Source organism: Vipera ursinii, assembly GCF_947247035.1.
Source record: "Vipera ursinii genome assembly, chromosome: 12".
Taxonomy (NCBI): Eukaryota; Metazoa; Chordata; class Lepidosauria; order Squamata; family Viperidae; genus Vipera; species Vipera ursinii.
Window position 1 is genome coordinate 9235928 of NC_139525.1, and position 19957 is coordinate 9255884.

A 19957-nucleotide genomic window follows, 5' to 3' on the forward strand; every position below is an offset into this window, starting at 1 on the left:
TATAATCAGTGATGGGATTCAGCCAGTTTGGCAGAACCGGTAGCTAATTTTTTGTTGCTCAGGCCCAGAATGGACTTCCGGAAGCAGCATCCAGACAGAGAACTGGTTCTTCACATATTTGAATCTCACCATTTGGAAAAAGATGGTGTGAATAGTCAGTTCTGGGGGAGTGTTCAGTTCACAAGCAAGCTGGATGAACGGTTGAGCCAAATCAGATCAATGGTTTCAATTTACAGTGATTAATCTGCTTGGATTTTGCTGGATTAGGCTTAATATTTCACTCTCCTGCTAGAAAATTATTGCAAATGGCAAGAACTAAGTAAGGGCAGGGGACTCAGTGGGTTAGGACGCTGAGCTTGTCGATCAGAAGATAGGCAGTTTGGCGGGTCGAATCCCGAGTGCCGCATAGCAGAGTGAGCACCTGTTACTGGTCCCAGCTTCTGCCAACCTAGCAGTTCGTAAGCACGTAAAAATGCAAGTAGAAAAATAGGGACCACTACGGTGGGAAGGTAACAGCGTTCCGTGCGCCTTTGGCGTCTAGTCATACCAGCCACATGACCACGGAGACGTCCTCGGACAAGCGCTGGCTCTTCGGCTTTGAAACGGAGATGAGCACCGGCCCCTAGAGTTGGAAACGACTAGCATGCATGTGCGGGGGAACCTTTACCTTTAAGTAAGGGCAGTCCTTGCCTTATGATCACAGTTGGGATTAGAATTTCCATTGCTAAGCAAGGCAGTTATTAACTGAGTTCTTCCTGATTTTACAGCTTTTTTTTACATGGTCATTGAGCGGATCACTGCAGTTGTTAGATGAATCAAGTGTTGTTAAGTGAAACTGGCTTCGCCATTGACTTTGCTTGTTGGAAACCAGCTAAGAAAGTCACAAATGGGGATCATGTGACCCTGCAGCCATTGTAAATAACATGCTGGTTGCCAAGTGCCAAAATTTTGATGCCATGACTATGGGAATATTGCGATGGTCATTAGTTTGTGGATTGGTCATGGGTCACTTTTTTTCAGCGCCACTGTAACATCAAACGGTCAATAAGTGAATGGTTGCAAGTTGAGAACTTCCTGTATTTCAAAAGTAGATCGTGTTGGGTTGTGCAATCACATCCGGAAATATCTCTCTTGTGTCTTTTGAATCCTGACACAAACTTTGTTTTCTTTCTTCCTCTCTGTTGTTGTTTTTTTTCCTCTCCAGCTACTTCCAACTTAGATCTGGATGTGAAGAAGCCAACCCCACCCAAGCTGTTATGGCATCAACCCGTCAACATATTTTTGGCTCGACCTGTTGGTGTGGAGGACTTGCACCATGAAGCTGAGCTCAATCTCCAAAGTTTGCTGCAAGGTACTGAATCTATCTATCATCTATCTATCTATCTATCTATCTATCTATCTATCTATCTATCCATCCATCCTCTATCTATCTATCTATCTATCTATCTATCTATCTATCTATCTATCTTATAGGTTGGGTTAGGGTTTATTCCCTCTTCCTTTCTTCATCAGGCCAAATCCACTCCTCTATGAACCAGTGTTATTACCTCAGAAGAGGCCATCTTGGGGAGGTGGAAAAAATAGGCGTTTTGCAATATCACATTTTGGGAAGGAAGGTAAAAAAATATAGCTAGTCACCCCTTTGCAAAATCCAGACAAAAATAACATAAAAGAATTCCAAACTGCCAGATTTTACAGAGCTCCTCATCAGATAAGCAGTTATAGTATTAAAAGAGAAGACATCGCATGTGGAAGAGGCCATTTTGAAAAGGTTGTGACTCAACCTTACGGATTGAAAAACATTTAAAGAGGAAATGAAAGTGCCCTTGACGAGGATAGGTGAAGAATGGTTTGTGTGCAAATTATCCTAACTTCCTCCCTTCCTCCCTCCCTCCCTTCCTTCCTTCCTTCCTTCCTTCCTTCCTTCCTTCCTTCCTTCCTTCCTTCCTTCCTTAATTCCTTAATTCCTTCCTTCCTTCCTTCCTCCCTCCCTCCCTTCCTCTTTCTTTCTTTCTTTCTTTCTTTCTTTCTTTCTTTCTTTCTTTCTTTCTTTCTTTCTTTCTTTCTTTCTTTTCCTTCCTTCCTCCCTCCCTCCCTCCCTCCCTCCCTTCTTTCTTTCCTTCCTTCCTTCCTTCCTTCCTTCCTTCCTTCCTTCCTTCCTTCCTTCCTTCTTTTTCTTCTTTCTTTCTTTCTTTCTTTCTTTCTTTTCCTTCCTTCCTTCCTTCCTCCCTCCCTCCCTCCCTCCCTCCCTCCCTTCCTTCCTTCCTTCCTTCCTTCCTTCCTTCCTTCCTTCCTTCCTTCCTTCCTTCCAGAAGAGTATGAGGAGCCATATTCGGATGCCAAGAACCTTGGCCAAACTTTCCGCTATGCCAGCTCTCCTTCAGTGGACAGGCATCTCGAGTGCAGCCCTCGCCCTCCACCCAACAAACGCATGGAGTTCGTCTTCATGGTGAGTCTGGTGCTTTGTAGCTTGCTAAGGGAAATGTTGGGGGCTTAGCTGATTCTTTCCCCCATCCATACCACTTTCTGACAGCCTACAAGCCAGCAAGTGAAGGAGAACGAAACAACGAGCCTTGGGGTAAGAGTGGTGGAGCCTTCGCTTAGCTTGCCTGCTACCCCAGACAGACACATAGCCTGGACCCCACTGCCTGCTCTGGAGGAGAAGAGATTACAACAGCCCTGTTCCACCCAAGCAAACATCATCCCCATCAACGTCTCAGGTAGAATCGAGTGTGTGTGTTTGTGTGTTTGTGTGTGTGTGTGTGTGTGTGTGTGTGTGTGTGTGTGTGTGTGTGTAAGGGCAGTTTCTTAGAATGAAACGATGGAGGAATTGCAGGGAAAAGCATCTTGAGCTCAGCACGTTAGTTCAGGAGAGAGAAAAACCCAACAGGCATTGAATGAAGCATTGCATCTTGACTTCTGTACGTGCAAATGTGCAACGTGCTCCGCTAGACTAGAGCATTCGTCTGGGGTTTCTCATTTCGGGTATTTTGTTTGTCAGTGTTGCACGTGCAGGCAGTCCTTGCTTAGCAGCTGCCTCGTTTAGTGGCTGTTCTCAGCGAGAGTGGTAATGAAAAAAAAGTAACTTTATGACCCGTCCTCTCATTTATGACTTTCACGGGTCTGTAAAAGCAAAGGAAAGCTGAAGTGAGATTGAAAATACAGTCAGGGTTTTTCACTTAGCAACTTCTTCACTTAACGACCAAGTTGCTGGTTCCAACTGTGGTCATTAAACGAGGGCTGCGTGTAATGTTAGCCTACATTTGTGGTCCTATCACCCTCGGCATCTAATAAATTCGAACTCGGCACAGCAAAAGCTTGAGATTTTTTTAAGAGGATGCTGGTGGGTTTTGTCCCTCCAGTCCTGTCACAGTTACACACCTTCATGCAAACCATCTCTCTGTTGAAGCCAGCTGGGGAATTCTGGGAATTGAAGAACACCCGTCTTAAAGCTGCTGAGATTGAGAAACACGACTTAAGGTCATCTGCCTCTCCTGTCTGTTGTCATCTTCTGGGCTTCCTAGTCTCTGCTTGGACCACTGAATCTCTTTGTCTTGGTTCCAGGGCAGCCGTTTGCACGACACGCCAGCGCACGGCACTCCTTGTTCAATACAGAGACCGCCATGAATCCCAAGTCTTTGCTACGCCGAAGACGGACCGTGATTGGCTTCCCCCACCTCTCTCTACGTGATCCAGGTGACCAACTGGTGGGGCAGCTGCTCCCTTGTTCTTCTGATTTTTGCTGGCCAGTCGTAAAGATATTTATTTTATTTGCTGATTTAAAATATACGTCGCAGGATAAGGTGCACCCGAAGCTGAATAAAAGGCTCTTTTCTTTAATCAGTGCCATGTTGTGTATCTAAGCAAGGCACTGGCAGCTTTTAAGACTTGTGGACTTCAATTCCCAGAATTCCCTAGCTGGCTTGAACAGACAGAATTCTGGGAGTTGAAGTCCACAGGTCTTAAAGAGCGTCTCTACTCGGTTTCATCCTTGCCTTTCTAACCCTTCTCTAGGAAGTAGCAATGGGCCCATTGTCAACCCACCGGCCACCATAGCTGAGTCCATCTCTTGCAATTTTGTCTCTGATGTGGTCAATGGCAGGAGTTCCACTCGCCAAGTCCGTTCTCCTCAGTCCCGACCACAGCTGAGAAAGACCTTCAGTGATCTTGGGGGAGTTCTACAGGGACGAGGTTGCCAAATCCAAGCAGGCCGTGCTGAGAACCCCAAAGTGATGTATGCCAGCCCATTGTGCAACGGCCCCAAAGAGGACTCCATCTTCTCTCCTGGTTGCAGCACATCCTCCTTCTGCTACACCAACTCTTCTGTGAGCCAAAATGAGGTGGCAGCAGAGAGCGCATCGCAGATGTCTCCTTGCACACCCAGGGACACTCCAGAGGCAGATCAACTTTCTTCCTTCTTCATTAGCCAAGACAATATGGCTGGGGCGAATGAGTGTGGAACGTTTTGCACTTCTCCCGAGTCCCCCTTAGTGACTGAAGGAAGCTCGAGGTGTGGAACAAGAGACGTCAAAGTCCCTGCAGCCCTTGTCAACTCAAGTGAAGAGGAATCGTCCCACCTGGAGAGGGAGCGAATCATGTGCAAATTCCGCGAGAGGTCACTTTCTGTCCCTACGGACACAGCCTCCCTGTGCTCAGTGGACATTGGGGGCAGTGAGACATGTGGCCTTAGTTATCCCAGTGCCAGCTCGGAGGGGAGCACCAGCACAGACAACATCTCCCTGGCTCTGGAGCAAGAGGCCCGAAAGCAGCGCCGACAGCGAACCAAGAGCATCTCTCTCAAGAAGGCCAAGAAGAAGCCTTGCCCACCCATGCGCAGCGTCTCCTTGATCAAAGAAGGGCAAAACAGCCAAGCAGAAGTGAGTGGTGAGGCACTGCCCCAGGATCAGAGACCCAAAAGTCTTTGCTTGCTGCCTGATCCACAGGTCCACACCAAAGTCCAAGGTGATCCAACAAGGGAACTGGAGAGCAGGCCATATGCCCAGCAGGGCTTTATGCCTGAATGGAATTCTGGGGATCCTTATTGCTCCTTGTCCGGATCCAGCACTGCTACTGGGACTACTGTAATTGAACTGTCCAAGGTATGTGGTAGTTCTGAGTCCCTCCCATCTCCTTCCATCTCCCGGGCCACCACCCCGTCTCACCTCTGTGCTGACATGAGTTTGAAAACCTCTTCCCCAGGCAGGTTGACAGGGGTAATGTCTCCCTCCAGTGGCTACTCCAGTCAGTCTGAAACGCCAACCCCAACCGTTCCAACATCCATGGTTCTGGGTCATGCTCCTCACCAGAGTGGACGGACAAGGCCCCTTGTGCCGGAGAGGAAGTCCTCCCTTCCCCCTGTCTCTCCTATGGAACGAAGCCCCAACTCTCGTCTCTCGTTCGACCTGCCCTTTGCCCCACCGACACATCTGGACCTCTCGGGTTTGAAGATCTCGCACAAGAGCAAAGCCAAAGTCAGCCGACACCACTCGGATTCTACCTTTGGAGCCAAATTGGGCCCGAAGCTGAGTCCGGTGCAGCCAGTGATGCCAATGGTGACCCAGCTAGACCTGCGCTCTGTCCGTTTGCGTTCTGTCAGCCGATCTGAGACTGAGGATAACTTGGACAGCCCAGAGCTACTTGAGGAACCTGGCAAGAAGGTCCGGCCCCCAGTGGCAGAAAAGCCACCCCTCTCCCGAAGGCCACCAATGCTGTTGCATAAAACCCCACCAGTCCAGGAGGAGTCTCCTGTGAGCTCCCCAACGTCTCCAGCCGCACCCCAAGAGTTGGTCCCTGCAGAGAACATTTATATGGTGGCCAGGAGGCCAGATCACCTGTGGGATACAGGCACGTGGAGCCCCACAGAATCCCCTTCTGCTGAGGGGGCAGCTTCTCCCACACAAGGCACCACAGGGACATTCTTCTCCACTGCACGGAGGCTCTCTGAGGACAGCTTGGAGGAGGACGAGCAGATGAAGGCTAAGGCTCTCGACGAGGTGGTGCCTGGGGGAGAGAGCCGTAAAACTAAAGTCCCACCTCCTGTCCCAAAGAAGCCTAGTGTACTTTACCTGCCTTTGGTGACTTCCCCACTCCATCCAGGGCCTTGTCCTGGGGATCAGAGGTTTCCTCCTAGCCCAGTTATCATGCTAGATGAGGATTCTGCCTACTCAGAACTGACCACCTACCAAGTGCCGTCTCCTGTTGCCAGTGAGGTGAATGTAAGTCCAACTCCCACAGACCTATCATGGGGTGACATTTCAGGTAAGCCTTCTTGCTTTTTCTACATCAGGGTGTTGAGGGAAGGCCTTAGCTCAGTTAAGGAGTAACTTTAAACTAAAGAGAAATTTCCTGAGTGCTATGGAATTCTAGGCACTGGTCAAAATATCTGCAGAACGTGTAGGACAAGACACTCGGCTAATGTACGCTAATGGGATTGTGGACTAATGTGACATTTATGGTGCAGGTCTTACAGATTAGGGTTGCAAAAAATCCAGTCAACCACTGGATGGCAGCAAAGAGAGAAAGAATGTTGTTTTCGCCTTTCTGTGGTCAACTGGATGGGTTTCCTGAAGATGGTGGGAAGACTCAAACCAATATCTTTCCAACAAAGTACTGTACCCTATTTTATTCCCCTTCCGCCATACGCAAATGCTGCCTGCCTATCGCTGTTTGAGGAACACCCTGTTTCTTTTTGCGTCCTACTTGCTGTCTGAATCCCACTCGTGGAAGCGACCTATTCTTCCCCCCCCCCACAAGGTTCTCGCTTTCTTTTCCGTAGGGAATTCTGTGGGTTTGAGGAGCAGAGAGAAACACTTTGTAAGCGACAAAACAGCTGAGTCCATAACTGAGGAAGATGACGATGTTTTTGTGACAACCCGAACCACAGAAGATTTATTCACTGTCATTCACAGGTGGGAGTTTATCCAGGAGTTTATTGAGGAACCGTTTTGTGCTGCTTGCCCAACCCAGATCCCTGGAGCTCCCTCCCTTCCCACCAGCCAGTCTGCCCTGAGTGAGAAAAAGATTTAGATTCAGTTCATCTTTCTTGGTCGGTGTCTCTGTTGCTCCTTGAGTTGACCTGGCATAGGAGCAGAAGGTCTCCTAGCCGTTCACAGTTGCCAGTCTTTGAGCTATGGGCCCCAGCCTTCCTCCTGTTTATTATTATTTTTAATTTTTTTGCAGAACCCTCCCCCTCAGCCCCACATGTGAAATCTGGTGACAAACTGCCAGATTAGAGCCATTTTTGTCTTAGAAAAATAGAGAAGTTACATAAACATGGTAGGCCCCCCGTTCAGCTCCTAACATTACTTCTTTGAAAGTTACCCAACCCTTCCCAAGTTGAAAACAAAAGGAACCGGCCATTTCAGTCCCACCAGTTTAATTACCCAACCTCAGATAATGATGATATTACCTGGTCAGGTAATGGAATGTCTGCAAGAAAACAGCCAAGCGCGGAGAGAACCAAGCACCCCACAGTTCAACCCTGTGGGATGAACAAATATTCTCTTCTATGGTACTTTGAGCTCTTGCAGATGAGGGATAGATGGATGGACGGATGGGATGATGGATGGATGGACAGATGGGAAGATGGGTGGATGGATGAGGGATGAGGGATGGATGGAATGAGGGATGGATGGATGGCATAATAGATGGATGGATGGATAGATGGATGACTTGTAGCTTGCGTACCATTGAAAATATTTCCCTAGCTTCCAGCTGGCTCCCAGGCTATCAAGTGTTGGTTATAATAGTGGTCATCACTTTATTTCTCCCTCGAGTTTGTCTCATCATCCCTTTGTTCACAGATCCAAGAGGAAGTTACTGGGTTGGAAGGAACCCAGCGACTCTTTTGGCAACCGACCAAATTCCCAGATGCCCATCAAGAACGCCGCAGGGCTTATGATCAATGAATGCCCTTCCAGCACAAGCAGAACCTCGAGCAGAAACGAGGACTTCAAGGCTCTCCTTCAGAAGAAAAGTGGCAAGGGGGCCTCAGGCATCCGAACATCTGCAGCTGAACTTCTCAAGACCACCAACCCCTTGGCTCGGAGGGTCATGACTGAGTTTGCTGTGGATGGGACAATCCCAAGCTCCAAAATTCAGCCCTGAGTTTCTTGAAAGAACTGTCTTTGCAGTATATGCTCCTTATCCTTCTTGTCCTCTTCCAAGCTTGACCTTAGGAGTGAATCTGTCTCCCCCCCCCTTGAAGCTTCAGCACCCGGGTTGATTTGTTCCCTGCAGCCAAAAGTTTTCCCGGGTTTTTACTGGGAGAGAGGGTGGGTGGGTGAGGATGGGGAGATGACTCTGTAGATTCAAGAAAAGTGTCTTAAATGAAGAGCACACCCATCCCTTGTGGAATTTGCCCCACACTTTTCCTTATAAGGGACAGAGTTTTTATTTTGTTTCCTGGGTTAGAAAAAGAGACTTGCACAATGGATGTTCCTAGAAAGGGCTATCACAGGTGGGTGTCAGAGTTGGACCTAACACTTTCGTCCCTGATTGCATGAGGAACAAAATCTCTCTTTCTCTCCTCGTCCTTCTCCTTCTCTCCCCCCTCTCTCTTTCTCTCTCTCTCTCTCTCTCTCTTTTTTTTCTTTCTTTCTTTCTCTCTCTCTCTTTCTCTCTTTTCTTTTCCAGGTGTACAAATTGGGAGTTCCCCATTTTGATTTCTTCTCCGCAACAAAGCTAACTTGGAACTGTCCAGTTTCTTTGGCATGTGGTACTTTTAAGTGCTTGTAGGATATAATATGCAGCTGTTGTGGCTTTTCTTTTTTTAAACACACACACACACAATTGATCTTTTATTGTTTTTTTGTTTTTGTTTTTACTTTGGGTTGTAAAACTTTGTAAGAGTTTTGACCAATGAGTCACTTTAGAGAGATGAGGCTGAAAACCGAGTTGTCCGTTGGGCACAGTGCTTTTGTCCAAACGATGAAATGCTGTCAAACACAGGTACAAATGGGGCAGAGCCTGTTTCACAACGATGCGACATTGCATTTGTTGCTTGCTCTCCCCTTGATGGTCCCACACAGAGGGTGGAAAGTGCTTAACGGGATGTCTCTAGCGAGTTAAATTCCATTTATTTAATTCCATTTATATCCCGCCCTTCTCCGAAGACTCAGGGCGGCTTACAATCTTCTTTGGAGTGAAGAATGGGGGAAAAAAAGTTGGAGATAAATATCGGTAGGTTTCTTCCCTTTTGCAAAAGCAATGTTTCAAGACTTCCTAGGCTTTCTTGGGTAAGTTAGTGGAAACTATTTCTGGTCATCCAGAGGCTACCATTTTCCATACTCTGTCTTAGTTTATGGTTCCTCTACGAGAAACACCTTGTCTTTCGGAAAACTGCATAGATTTCATTCTGGCAAAGAAGTCATGTACTCATGCCCCCCCTTCCCCACTGACTTAAAAAAAATGCTTCCTGTCAACAGATCGGTGCACTTTGCATATCTCAATGTATGATATATGAAAAACGAGGCCTGCTCTATTTTCAAGATTCATTTATTGCGAATGCAAAGTATCGAAATACAAAACAAACACCTCTGTTTGGAGGCATGAGACTCTGCTAAAAATGGCTAGCTGTGTTTAAAAACCACTTTGCTGCCCTATAAGGATAGCCTATCCTATGACTTGCCTGGCCTGTGCAACATAGGATCATAGGGCTGGAAAGAACCTCAGAGATCTAATCCAATCCCCTGCTCAAGGCAGGGGCCTTACAGAATGGTTGTCCAGTCTTTTTGAAAACCTCCAGTGAGGTGAGCCGACAAATGGCTCTTGAAAGCAAAACCTCACAGGCTATATTAGGAGTTGCATCCAACTCAGTTCGGTGAAGAAGATTCGGTGAGTGTTCAATGTATGACCAATTTGTCCTCTTGATTTCAGCGGCTCTACTCTTGCCCCAACCAAATTTGGATGCTAGTCCGTTTGCCACAGCGCCTTGGAAATTAAACTGCTTAATTACAGCATCAGATTTCCTTCACTAGTCCATGGAATCTGATGCGTAGAAAAACCAATAGGTTAGACCAGAGCCCTCAGCCTACCTGTTGAGCTATGACCTCCTCCGTTGTGCCATGACTTGCATGTCTTGTTTTTTTTTTTGCTAATGGCCTTTTTTTTAAACTCCTTCAGTGAGTGTGTTAGAGGCAACAGAAAACAGATGAGGACGATGAGTTTAGATGCAAAGACAATCACTAGAAATACCCAGCATGCTTGCTATTCAATAATGTAGCCTTTCCTGCTTTCTGGACTTCCCTCCAGTACTCTGTGCTATTAGCACCTAGCAGTGTTTCTCAACCTTGACCCTTTGAAAATGTGTGGACTTCAACTCCCAGAATTCCCCAGCCAGTTTTGCTGGCTGGGGAATTTTGGGAGTTTTATGTCCACGCATCTTCAAGTGGCCCAGTTTGAGAAACAGTGCTGCACACACACACAGACACACACACAAACAAACAGCAATCCATGCATTATCGCCTTTCCTCTATGTCTCTGGGTCCCTATTCTTCATGTTTCTGTGGGTGTAGCATAACATGGAGGATTAGGACAAAACATACAATAATTCCAATGTGTGTTTTGAACAAACCTAGTATCTAATGTTTTGAATAAATTGGCAGAATACTATTTTTTAAAAAAATCCTGTTAGTTCATTCTGGAATGAATCAAAAGTTCAAAACAGCACCTGCAATAATGAAACCTTACTAATGCAAAGTTATTTCTCCAGGATGCTTTCTTGCGCAACAAATAGCAAAACCAGTTGTGTGGTCTAGTTGCAGCAGAATTTAAAAATAATAGCTTAAAAACTGGGTGGAAGGACATTGTTTTGGTCATTTCCCTGCTAGTTCTTTAAAGAGGCTTCATAGCATCAGAACCTGTCCTGATTACTGTTATTTTGGCGCAACAATGACCAAATGACTCTAGAAAATAATTGAAAATTACCAGTGGGGACATCCATAACCCTTACTGTTCTATCTTTGTCATTTTAACACAAGATGACTCGCAATAGTGGCAAGTATCTGTAGCTTGGGTGTCGGATGAAGGTGAAGATTCGTTCTCCAAGCTTCTGGGTTGGTTTCTGAATGTTTCGTTACATCTCCAGGTAACATCTTCAGCGGAGTTTGTTCAACTCCACTGAAGATGTTAACTAGCCTGGTAACGAAACCAACCCACATGCTCGGAGGACAAACCTTCTACATTGGAAGGAACATAGTCCCACCGCCCAGCAGAAAAAAAAAATTAGAACAAAATTCAAGAGTTGTGGATGGTCTTACTGGACAAAAAAGATTTGCCAAAGGATATTTTGTTTTTTTGTTCGTTTGCTTCAAAAAGCGAGATTTCGAATGGCAAATTTTAGATAACTTGAAATGAATGTTAGGTTCCTGAAACAACCTTAGGAATTATAGACACAGGGGATTGCAGGTAGCCCTCGACTCACAACCACGATATTCCTGTTGCTAAGCAAGACAATTCTCAAGTGAGTGACGCCCAACTTTGTTGCCTTCTTGCCACAGTTGTTAAGTAAATCACGGCGCTTCCCATTGACGTTGCCTGTTGAAAGATGGTTGGGAAGTGATTCCACGATTCCAGGATCGTGCAACTGTCCTAAATACATGCCAGTTTCCAAGTGCCCAGATTTGGCTCACGTGACTAAGAGGACGCTGCCATGGAAACCTATCATAAATAACCCTTTTCAGTGTTGTAACTTTGAAACTAAACTAAGTCAAGGACTACCTACACAGTGACAAAACACCCCTTTCCTCCCTTGACCCTGAATTTTGTTTACAAAATGTCAGTTCCAAAGTTCTTTGATTCCTCGGTTTGGAGTCATGACAGAGAAAGGAACACAACGTTCATTTTAGCAGAGATGACATGGATGGTATAGCTTGCCGGCCTTAGCCTTCCTTTGCCTAAAAAATAACCTTTCTAAATGCGTTGCTCTTTATAAGAGTTGTTCCACATGTCCAGGCGGAGAGTGAGACGACAACAGCTATAACTAACACAACCCTCACTGCAAACATTCGTTTTATTAATGCTTTTTCCCCCAAGAACTTGAAGTGTTGCATGCTGAGAATCCCCATCCGTTTTATTCCCAAAACTCCAGTTCAATTTCCTGCTTCGGAAGTTTTAACCTAACAGATTTAGAAAACATTGTGTTACAGGTAATCCTCGACTTAACGACCACAAATTTCCATTCCTCCTAAGCGGAGACAGTTGCCAAGTGAATTTTGCTCCATTTTACGATCTTTCCTGCCAGAGTTGCTAAGTGAATCTGGCATTTCCCATTGATTTTGTTTGTCAGAAGGTCGCAAAAGGGAGGTGACCCCCCAGGGACCCTGTAACTCGCAAATATGAGTCAGTTGCCAGACATCTGAATTTTGATCACCTGACCGTGGGGGATGCTGCAATGGTTGTGAAGTGTGTAAAGTGGGGACAAGTCACTTTTTCCAGTGCCGTTGTAACTTCAAACAATCACTAAATGGAACTCTGTTAAGTCGAGGACTGCCTGGATTTTATCCTGCTGAACCACGCCAGTGAAAGGCCAAGTGGTTGCATTCACCTAACGTGCTGAGCTTGGTTTGTGTTAATCTCGGTTTAAGTGTGTGTGTGGGAGGTGGATGTGGCTTTGTGTGGCGCAAGCCCAGTTTAGTTAATGATGATGAAGTGTATTGTGCAAACCCAAAGAATGGGTTATTTCCCGTAACTCAGTTAAGCATGGTTGTGTGGATGCAGCCTCTGATTTCCTTGTTACCAAAAAGTGCCCCTAACAAAACAGGGTAGGACCTTTAGCAACTTGCTACCAGGAGCCCACAGCAATTTGTCACAAATGCAGAGTGAAACAGGGTGACTTTGTTTAATATAGATGTATATAGAAATATATGTATTCAAAGCTTAGTTTTCTATGAATCCTGCTGTATCTTACCTGCCTGTATGAAATTCAACATATCCTGCCTGAGCATATTCAATTTATTGCTGGATTGTATCAGGATTTAATTTTCTCTGTCTGGATTGTGGTTTCTTTCTTTTTTTTAAAAAAAAAGGGGGGGAAGGAGAGGAAGTGGTTACCTGCATAAAAAGCAAGCCAAGGTTTAAATTCTTCCCCAATGGAATAGACTTCCAAGCATCTCCTACGATTCAATAGACTTTCTGTCCCTGCAGAACTGCCCCAGTGAGGTTCCGCTATTAAGGGATGGAGAGAAAGAGATGGAATATGCACATTTTTGGAGAAGATGGTGGCTAACGTTGAACAAAACCCTCGTCTTCAAGGTCTTGAAGAATGGGGATGGAGTCGTCTTGTTGCAGTTAACTGAGCGGTGCGTTAGAAAAAACATGGGATTATAAGGTTGAGAAGGGTTGAATTAATTATAAGGTTGAGAAGGGTTGAATTAATAAAAGAATGAACGGTATATCTATGCATAGACACACAGGCCTGCATACCCATACAGAAAATTCAGGAAATATCCTCAAGGGCTATAACTTATAATGGAGAATCATAAATTGGCTTCAGCAGTAATCCATATTGAGAACAGAAGTCACTGTGTGTATGTATTGTGTGTGTATATATATGGATGGATGGATGGATGGATAGATAGATAGATAGATAGATAGATAGATAGATAGATAGATAGATAGATAGATAGATAGATAGATATAGAGATATAGATACACAACACATCCACACACAAACATGTAAAACCCAAGTTCAGTCTACTGGCGATTGCAAAGATGGGGCTGTTTATCTATTTCAAAGCAAACTTGAAGGATTGGGGGCTCAACATTTTTCTCTGGGCCTAAATTGGTCAGAAAGTTGGATTTTAGAAATAATTGGAGCAGGGAAAATAACACGCAACTGCGGAGATTCTCTCTTTTCCTTTGATCAGATTAATTTACATCCATAAGATTGGTGTTTGATTCATTGTACAATTTGAAAGCTGGGAGCAGTAGACATGGGAGTATCTGGGCTGCTGTTTTCGGACATTTCTATTTGGGCTGCCCCATAGCAGGCGCTGTGCTGAGAAGGAAGGGCAGTTGTCTGGGGCAACTATAGCCACGGGGAGCCCCAAATAATCAAGCAGAGAGAAATAGGGTTCAGACTAACAGCACCCACGTCTCAAAATAGAGACTGATGTGAGAACACCAAATCCTGTTGGAGCCAACTAATCCTGCAGCTTCTTTTATCTGGTTCCCTCACTAATAACTGGCTGATCCCTTTATCAGGCTCAGATTGTTCCAAGAGGTTGAGCACTTCACAACTCTTCTTCAGTCTGGTGGTGTTATTTTTTTAAAGTTAGGATGGGGGGGAAGGATGGAGTTTGTGTGTTTATGTGTGTTTCTGGTAAAACATAAGCTTCCAGCAGATAGATAGATAGATAGATAGATAGATAGATAGATAGATAGATAGATAGATAGATAGATAGATAGATAGATCGGTGGGTGGACGGACGGATGGACAGACAGACAGGGAGAGGGAGAGAGATGATATAGGGAGATAATATGGATGGACAGACGGACGGATGGACAGAGAGGGAGAGGGAGAGAGATGATATAGGGAGAATATAGATAGATAGATGGATGGACGGACAGACAGACGGAGAGGGAGAGATGATATAGGGAGATAATATAGATGGACGGACGGACAGAGACAGACATAGAGGGAGAGGGAGAGAGATGATATAGGGAGATAAGATAGATAGATAGATAGAAAAGAAAAGAAAAGAAAAGGAAGGAAGGGCGCTTATGTTTGACCAGACATAAGAGGGAAAAGAACTAGCAGCTCCTATTGCTCCAAAGATCTTGTCCGTAAATAAAATCTATTGCACTCATTTTGACTATACCTGGTTTGAAATATCCTGTTAGGATGAAGAAAACCGAAGCCAAGAGCCGTGAAAAGAAAGCGACGGTCAAGGGATTTAACAATCGAGGTGTCTCAGGAACGCCTCCTGTACAATTGGGCTAGGCCTTGAACGTAAGCACAGAGCAGAAGTTGAAGTTCCCATCCAATATTTATAGCAAACAAGAGGAGCATTGTTTTCACAAGGTCCATTTTGGGTTTTTGTGGCTGATCAGTTACCGAAACAACATGTGTTAAGCACTTAGCACCCTTCGGCACAAGTTGTCTTCGTTGGCCAGTGTGGAGTGCAGGTTGTTCTTCAGCAAGCTGCTTATCTCTTATTGCGGTAGCTTCTTCTGAACCCAAGACATTCCCACAAAGCTTCTTCCTTGCTAAGGATGTGTTGCAGTTTTTCTGTGAAAAAGCAAGGGGGTGCACCACAACTCGCTCTTCTGCCTCTTTGTAGATTAGTTTATCCAAGAGGGCATTAGATTGTTTCAGCCCTGTGATGCTGATAAGTCGTTCACTTTGTTGGGCAGCCTCAATTAAACACACACGCCCCTTTTCTAGATATGGGAATTGCATCAAATGATCTATAGGACCTTGGATGGTCTTTCATGTGTCCTTCCCATTAAAGAGAATTATCATTCCTTTTTGGTCTTCTCAGTCCACTATTTCTTCTTCTATAAGTTCTCCCTTATATTATAATGTCTGTGTGACTTGATGAAGTAACACATTGCAAGAAGATTGCGTTCGGTTCTTGGATTGACTGTATTCATCCAGGACAGAAGGAATACAAGAGATTCTTCAACTTCTTCTTGATTAATTTGGAGTTCTCTCCTGCAATTTGTTTCTCAGACCTAGCAAGTTGTAACTAATTGCAAGTGCCTGTCCACTGTTTGGCAACCGTATCAAATGGTCACTCTTTCTTTGTGACATCCTGGTTAGGAGCAGTTGTTCACCCAATCTCTTGTGGACCATCCCGATGATGAACTTGTGTGAACTCTCTTTCCCAGCCAAGATTAACATTCACTTCTTCCCAACTGATCTGAAGACACCAGATTTGCTTAATTCTCCATAGTGAGCAGACTTCCTAGGTAATTTTGGAAATCAGAGATCCACATCTCTTAAGAAATAATCAGGATAGTGGCGACAGTACTAAAGTTCATTTCAGAATCAGTGTGTTATTAGAAGTCATGGATATCACACTCGGGAATGAAATTTTCTTGTGATACATGTTCATGAAATGAATCTATCCTGCAATGCCAAGCAACATTATAGCATAATTTATTTATTTATTTTTACTTTTCTTAATCTACTTCATTCTTTGAGGAGGTACTTCCTCCTTCTACTGTCTGTTAATACAGTTCTAAGAATGTCTTCATGAGCTTTGTTCATGCCAAGGCCAACAGGGAGAGGCTGGTCCTTCTGTTCTTCTGCATAACCTTCTTCTGTGAGATACTTCTGCACCATTATTGTCCTTCAGAGAAGCCACCATCCTTTCTATTAATAATCCTTTGTACACAGGATGGAATCATCACCTATCCCTTTCTGCTTAGACGAACCAAAGTTTGCTCAGAAAGGCACTTAGCTCCCTGCTCGTTGGGCTTTAATTACACATTCCACAATCCGTTGCCATGGATTTGCACAATCAAGAGTTGTAATTAACGTCCCTGGCTCAGAAGTTGAGAATATATATATATATATATATATATATATATATATATATATATATATATATATATATATATATATATATATATATATATATATATATATCATAAAAATGTGCTTGGGTGATCGTGACAAGTTCTCTGAACACTCCCCCCTCTCCTTTGTTTTCTCCTCTCTTTGCTACTGTTTTACTCAGGCTGGAAAGTGAGGTCCTGATGGAAGAGACTCAGTTTTTCACCTCTCCCATCAGTACGGCTGGCTTTTTACTTTCTTTACTGCAGAGCAGCTGAGCATCAGTGTGCAATTTGGTGGAATAGGTAACAGACTTCTATCAATTCTTCCAACTAGATGGCTATTGAGGTGCCCTCCATTCTATTGATGTTGTGAAGATAGAATTCCACCATCCAACATTCTGGTCCAAACATAACTGTAGAACACTAGGGGAGGTGAAGCTGCTTACGCTTGTCTTCTCTCTTCTCTTCTCCAATGTGGCCATCTTCAGAAGAGAACTAGTTGAAGGGGGTTTGGGATATAGGGGAAGGGTGTAGTTACCTTGAACGTCTATCTTCCTTTCTCCTTTAGCTCAGAACTAAGCTGTCTCTTGTCTTGGGCTCCCCTTTGGGAAAGCTCTGTGTGGCCAAATCTACTTCCAAGCTTCTCCAAGTGCACATTCCATTACCCAATGCACTTGTTTAAATGAACTTGGCGGAGGAAGACAGGAAGATGGCTCAGATTTGCTTGGCAAAGTGTGAATGTACAAACTCCTATTCCTAACTGTAGACTCCATTAGACCAAAAGGAGTTCAAAAGTATTTAGCTTGGCAGTGTGATTCCTAATATAATAAGTTCTTTCTAATGAATCTAAAGAGTTAAACCTATAATCCTCGACATGTTTCCTAGCAAAGAGGCTTCACCAAACATAGTAAGGTAAAGGTAAAGGTTCCCCCGCACATGCGTGCTAGTCGTTTCTGACTCTAGGGACCGGTGCTCATCTCCGTTTCAAAGCCGAAGAGCCAGCGCCTGTCCGAGAATGTCTCTGTGGTCATGTGGCCGGCATGACTAGACGCCAAAGGCGCACGGAAGGCTGTTGCCTTCCCACCGTAGTGGTCCCTATTTTTCTACTTGCATTTTTACGTGCTTTTGAACTGCTAGGTTGGCAGAAGCTGGGACGAGTAACAGATGCTCACCAAATATAGAGAGACTCTTTTCCTGAGTAGACATGTATGGGATTTGCATTTTTTGTTTTTGTTTTTGGATTTATTTATGAGATGTCACTGTTGGTTTTCTTTCAAGGTCAAATTTGAATTTTATTATTATTTTTTGTAGACAAGCAAGACTGCCATTTGATTTCCAAAACGTTAGATGAAGTTTCATCTTCAGGACAGATAAAATATCCTAGGCCTGAATTCTCTCTCTGACCTAGAAAATTGGTTACAGTTTGATAAGATGAACTACTTTCCTAGCTGGCTATTCCTAAATTCTTTGGTGAGAAAGCAGGGAACAAACTTCCCACAGACAAAAGCCAATTTTAGTTAGCCTCCCTTAGCCTTTCTGCCACTTTTCCCACTAGACTTTCTTTTAAAAAAGGACTATTTGGCCCAAATCTTCCCCGAGAAATTATAACTAATAAGAACGGATATTGGCAGGAGTGAGAGGAAGGGATGAGCTGGACAGCTAGCTGACATTTTGACTAATTGCTGCAGTGTGTGAATGTATCAGAGCTCACAACTGAGTCAAATAAATGCTCCTCCTCAAACCCTTGCTTCCCCCCCTCCCATTGTTTAGCAAAAAAAAAAAATAACAACAGGAAGCTTGTGTCTATCTGAAGGTATCTTGAAATCTTATTTCTTCTGACTATATCACCATTATTGTCCCAAAGGTGCTTTTTCAAAAGGCAGCTGGATTTTGTTTTTCTTTGAAGACATTTTGCTTCTCCTCCAAGAAGCTTTTGAACAGAAGAAGCCTCTCAGATGAGAAGTAAAACATCTTCAAGCAAAAACAAAGTCCAGTTGGCTTTTGAAAGAAACACCTTTGGGACAACCATGACCTGGATGACTGAGAATCTCCATAGACATATCTCCAGTATGGTAAGAAGGAGAGAATGTTCTCAAACCATTATGATTTCCTGCCCCAGACTTTAAAGAAGCACTTTACAGTAACTGATCATGAGGATGAATCTTATATTTTGGCCAGGTGCATTCACACGTCCCTGAATGACACATCCCTGAATGCCTTGTTTCAAATGATCAGAGATGAATCAAAACACATTCCTGTTACAGAGGCAAATCACTGTAGATCTATGTGACCAAGAAGATTAAACATTATTAAACCTCATATGTTATTGCGTAGAACTGCTCAGGAAAAAAGAGTGAAATTAAAAAGTTAATCATTGTGCAATCTGAATTTGGATAAGGGTTGCAAACTCATGTTTGCAAGAATTTTTGAACATTGGCTTTTTTTTTTTCATGTAGAGAACCACTTCGGTACCTCTTTTGTTTTTTCTACAGAAGTCATTTTTAAACTGTTGCTCCAACCAGGGTTATTAAAGATCGGATCCTCCAGTGGATTTGCATGATCTGCATGATTAAGGCTGTCCTTGACCGGTGTTTCCAGCTTTGGCAACTTGAAAAGGTGTGGACCACAACTTTAACAGGGGACTTCTTGGAGTCCACACCTCTTCAAGTCAGAATGGGACAGCCAGCCCGCCACGGCCAACTCACCGCAGGACAACTTCACCGTGGGACAATTTAACAATTCAGTTTAGTTCCTTAAAATAAATAAATAAAAATATTTTCATTTTTGTCATTGTTTTCATTCTGTCTCTCCTTTGGCTTCCTTTCTTTAATGATTCTGTTCCACCATTTGTTTGATATGAGCATCACCCTTGTCCTGCAGTGAATTGTCTGGGGTCAGCTGGCCGTGGTGAATTGGCTGCGGCGACTTGGTCACTGCCCTACACAGTATAATATTGACATTAACAATCTGTCTATCAAGGAATAAAATCTTTTATTTTGCTGCAGGATGCCAGTGCTTTGCTTCTCTACTATTTTTTGTGTATGTTAGATTCCCTTGCACCCTCCAGTAACCCTTGGAAATTCATTTTTGTTCCTTCTACACCTAGATGGATTTAAACATGTTTTCTCTGAGAAGCTTGTATATGGACAAGGTAACCTAAGTCATCTGCCTACATTAAAACCCCGCTAGGATTATGAGATAAGGGACGCAGTGGCTCAGTGGGTTAGGACGCTGAGCTTTGTCGATCAGAAGATCGGCAGTTTGGCGGGTCGAATCCCGAGTGCCGCGTAACAGAGTGAGCGCCTGTTACTCGTCCCAGCTTCTGCCAACCTAGCAGTTCGAAAGCACGTAAAAATGCAAGTAGAAAAATAGGGACCACTCCGGTGGGAAGGTAACAGCGTTCCGTGCGTCTTTGGCGTCTAGTCATGCCGGCCACATGACCACGGAGACGTCC

At 44.3% G+C, this 19957-nt stretch overlaps 1 protein-coding gene across 3 annotated transcripts in view; it reads left to right on the plus strand.

The window, feature by feature from the left end:
* The window catches only part of NHSL2 (NHS like 2), a 45645-nt gene extending 32658 nt beyond the window's left edge, over positions 1–12987 (plus strand). For 2 of the 3 annotated variants that reach the window (XM_083371976.1, XM_083371978.1), the window contains exons 2-8: positions 1205–1351; positions 2313–2449; positions 2534–2720; positions 3565–3696; positions 4015–6258; positions 6776–6908; positions 7803–12987. In XM_083371976.1, coding sequence (XP_083228102.1) covers positions 1205–1351; positions 2313–2449; positions 2534–2720; positions 3565–3696; positions 4015–6258; positions 6776–6908; positions 7803–8106 — 3284 coding nt within the window. In that variant the 3' untranslated portion in view covers positions 8107–12987. The remainder of the gene's footprint in view (positions 1–1204; positions 1352–2312; positions 2450–2533; positions 2721–3564; positions 3697–4014; positions 6259–6775; positions 6909–7802) is intronic. The other variant, XM_083371977.1, reaches the window with a different exon arrangement.
* Positions 12988–19957: the final 6970 nt, after the last annotated feature.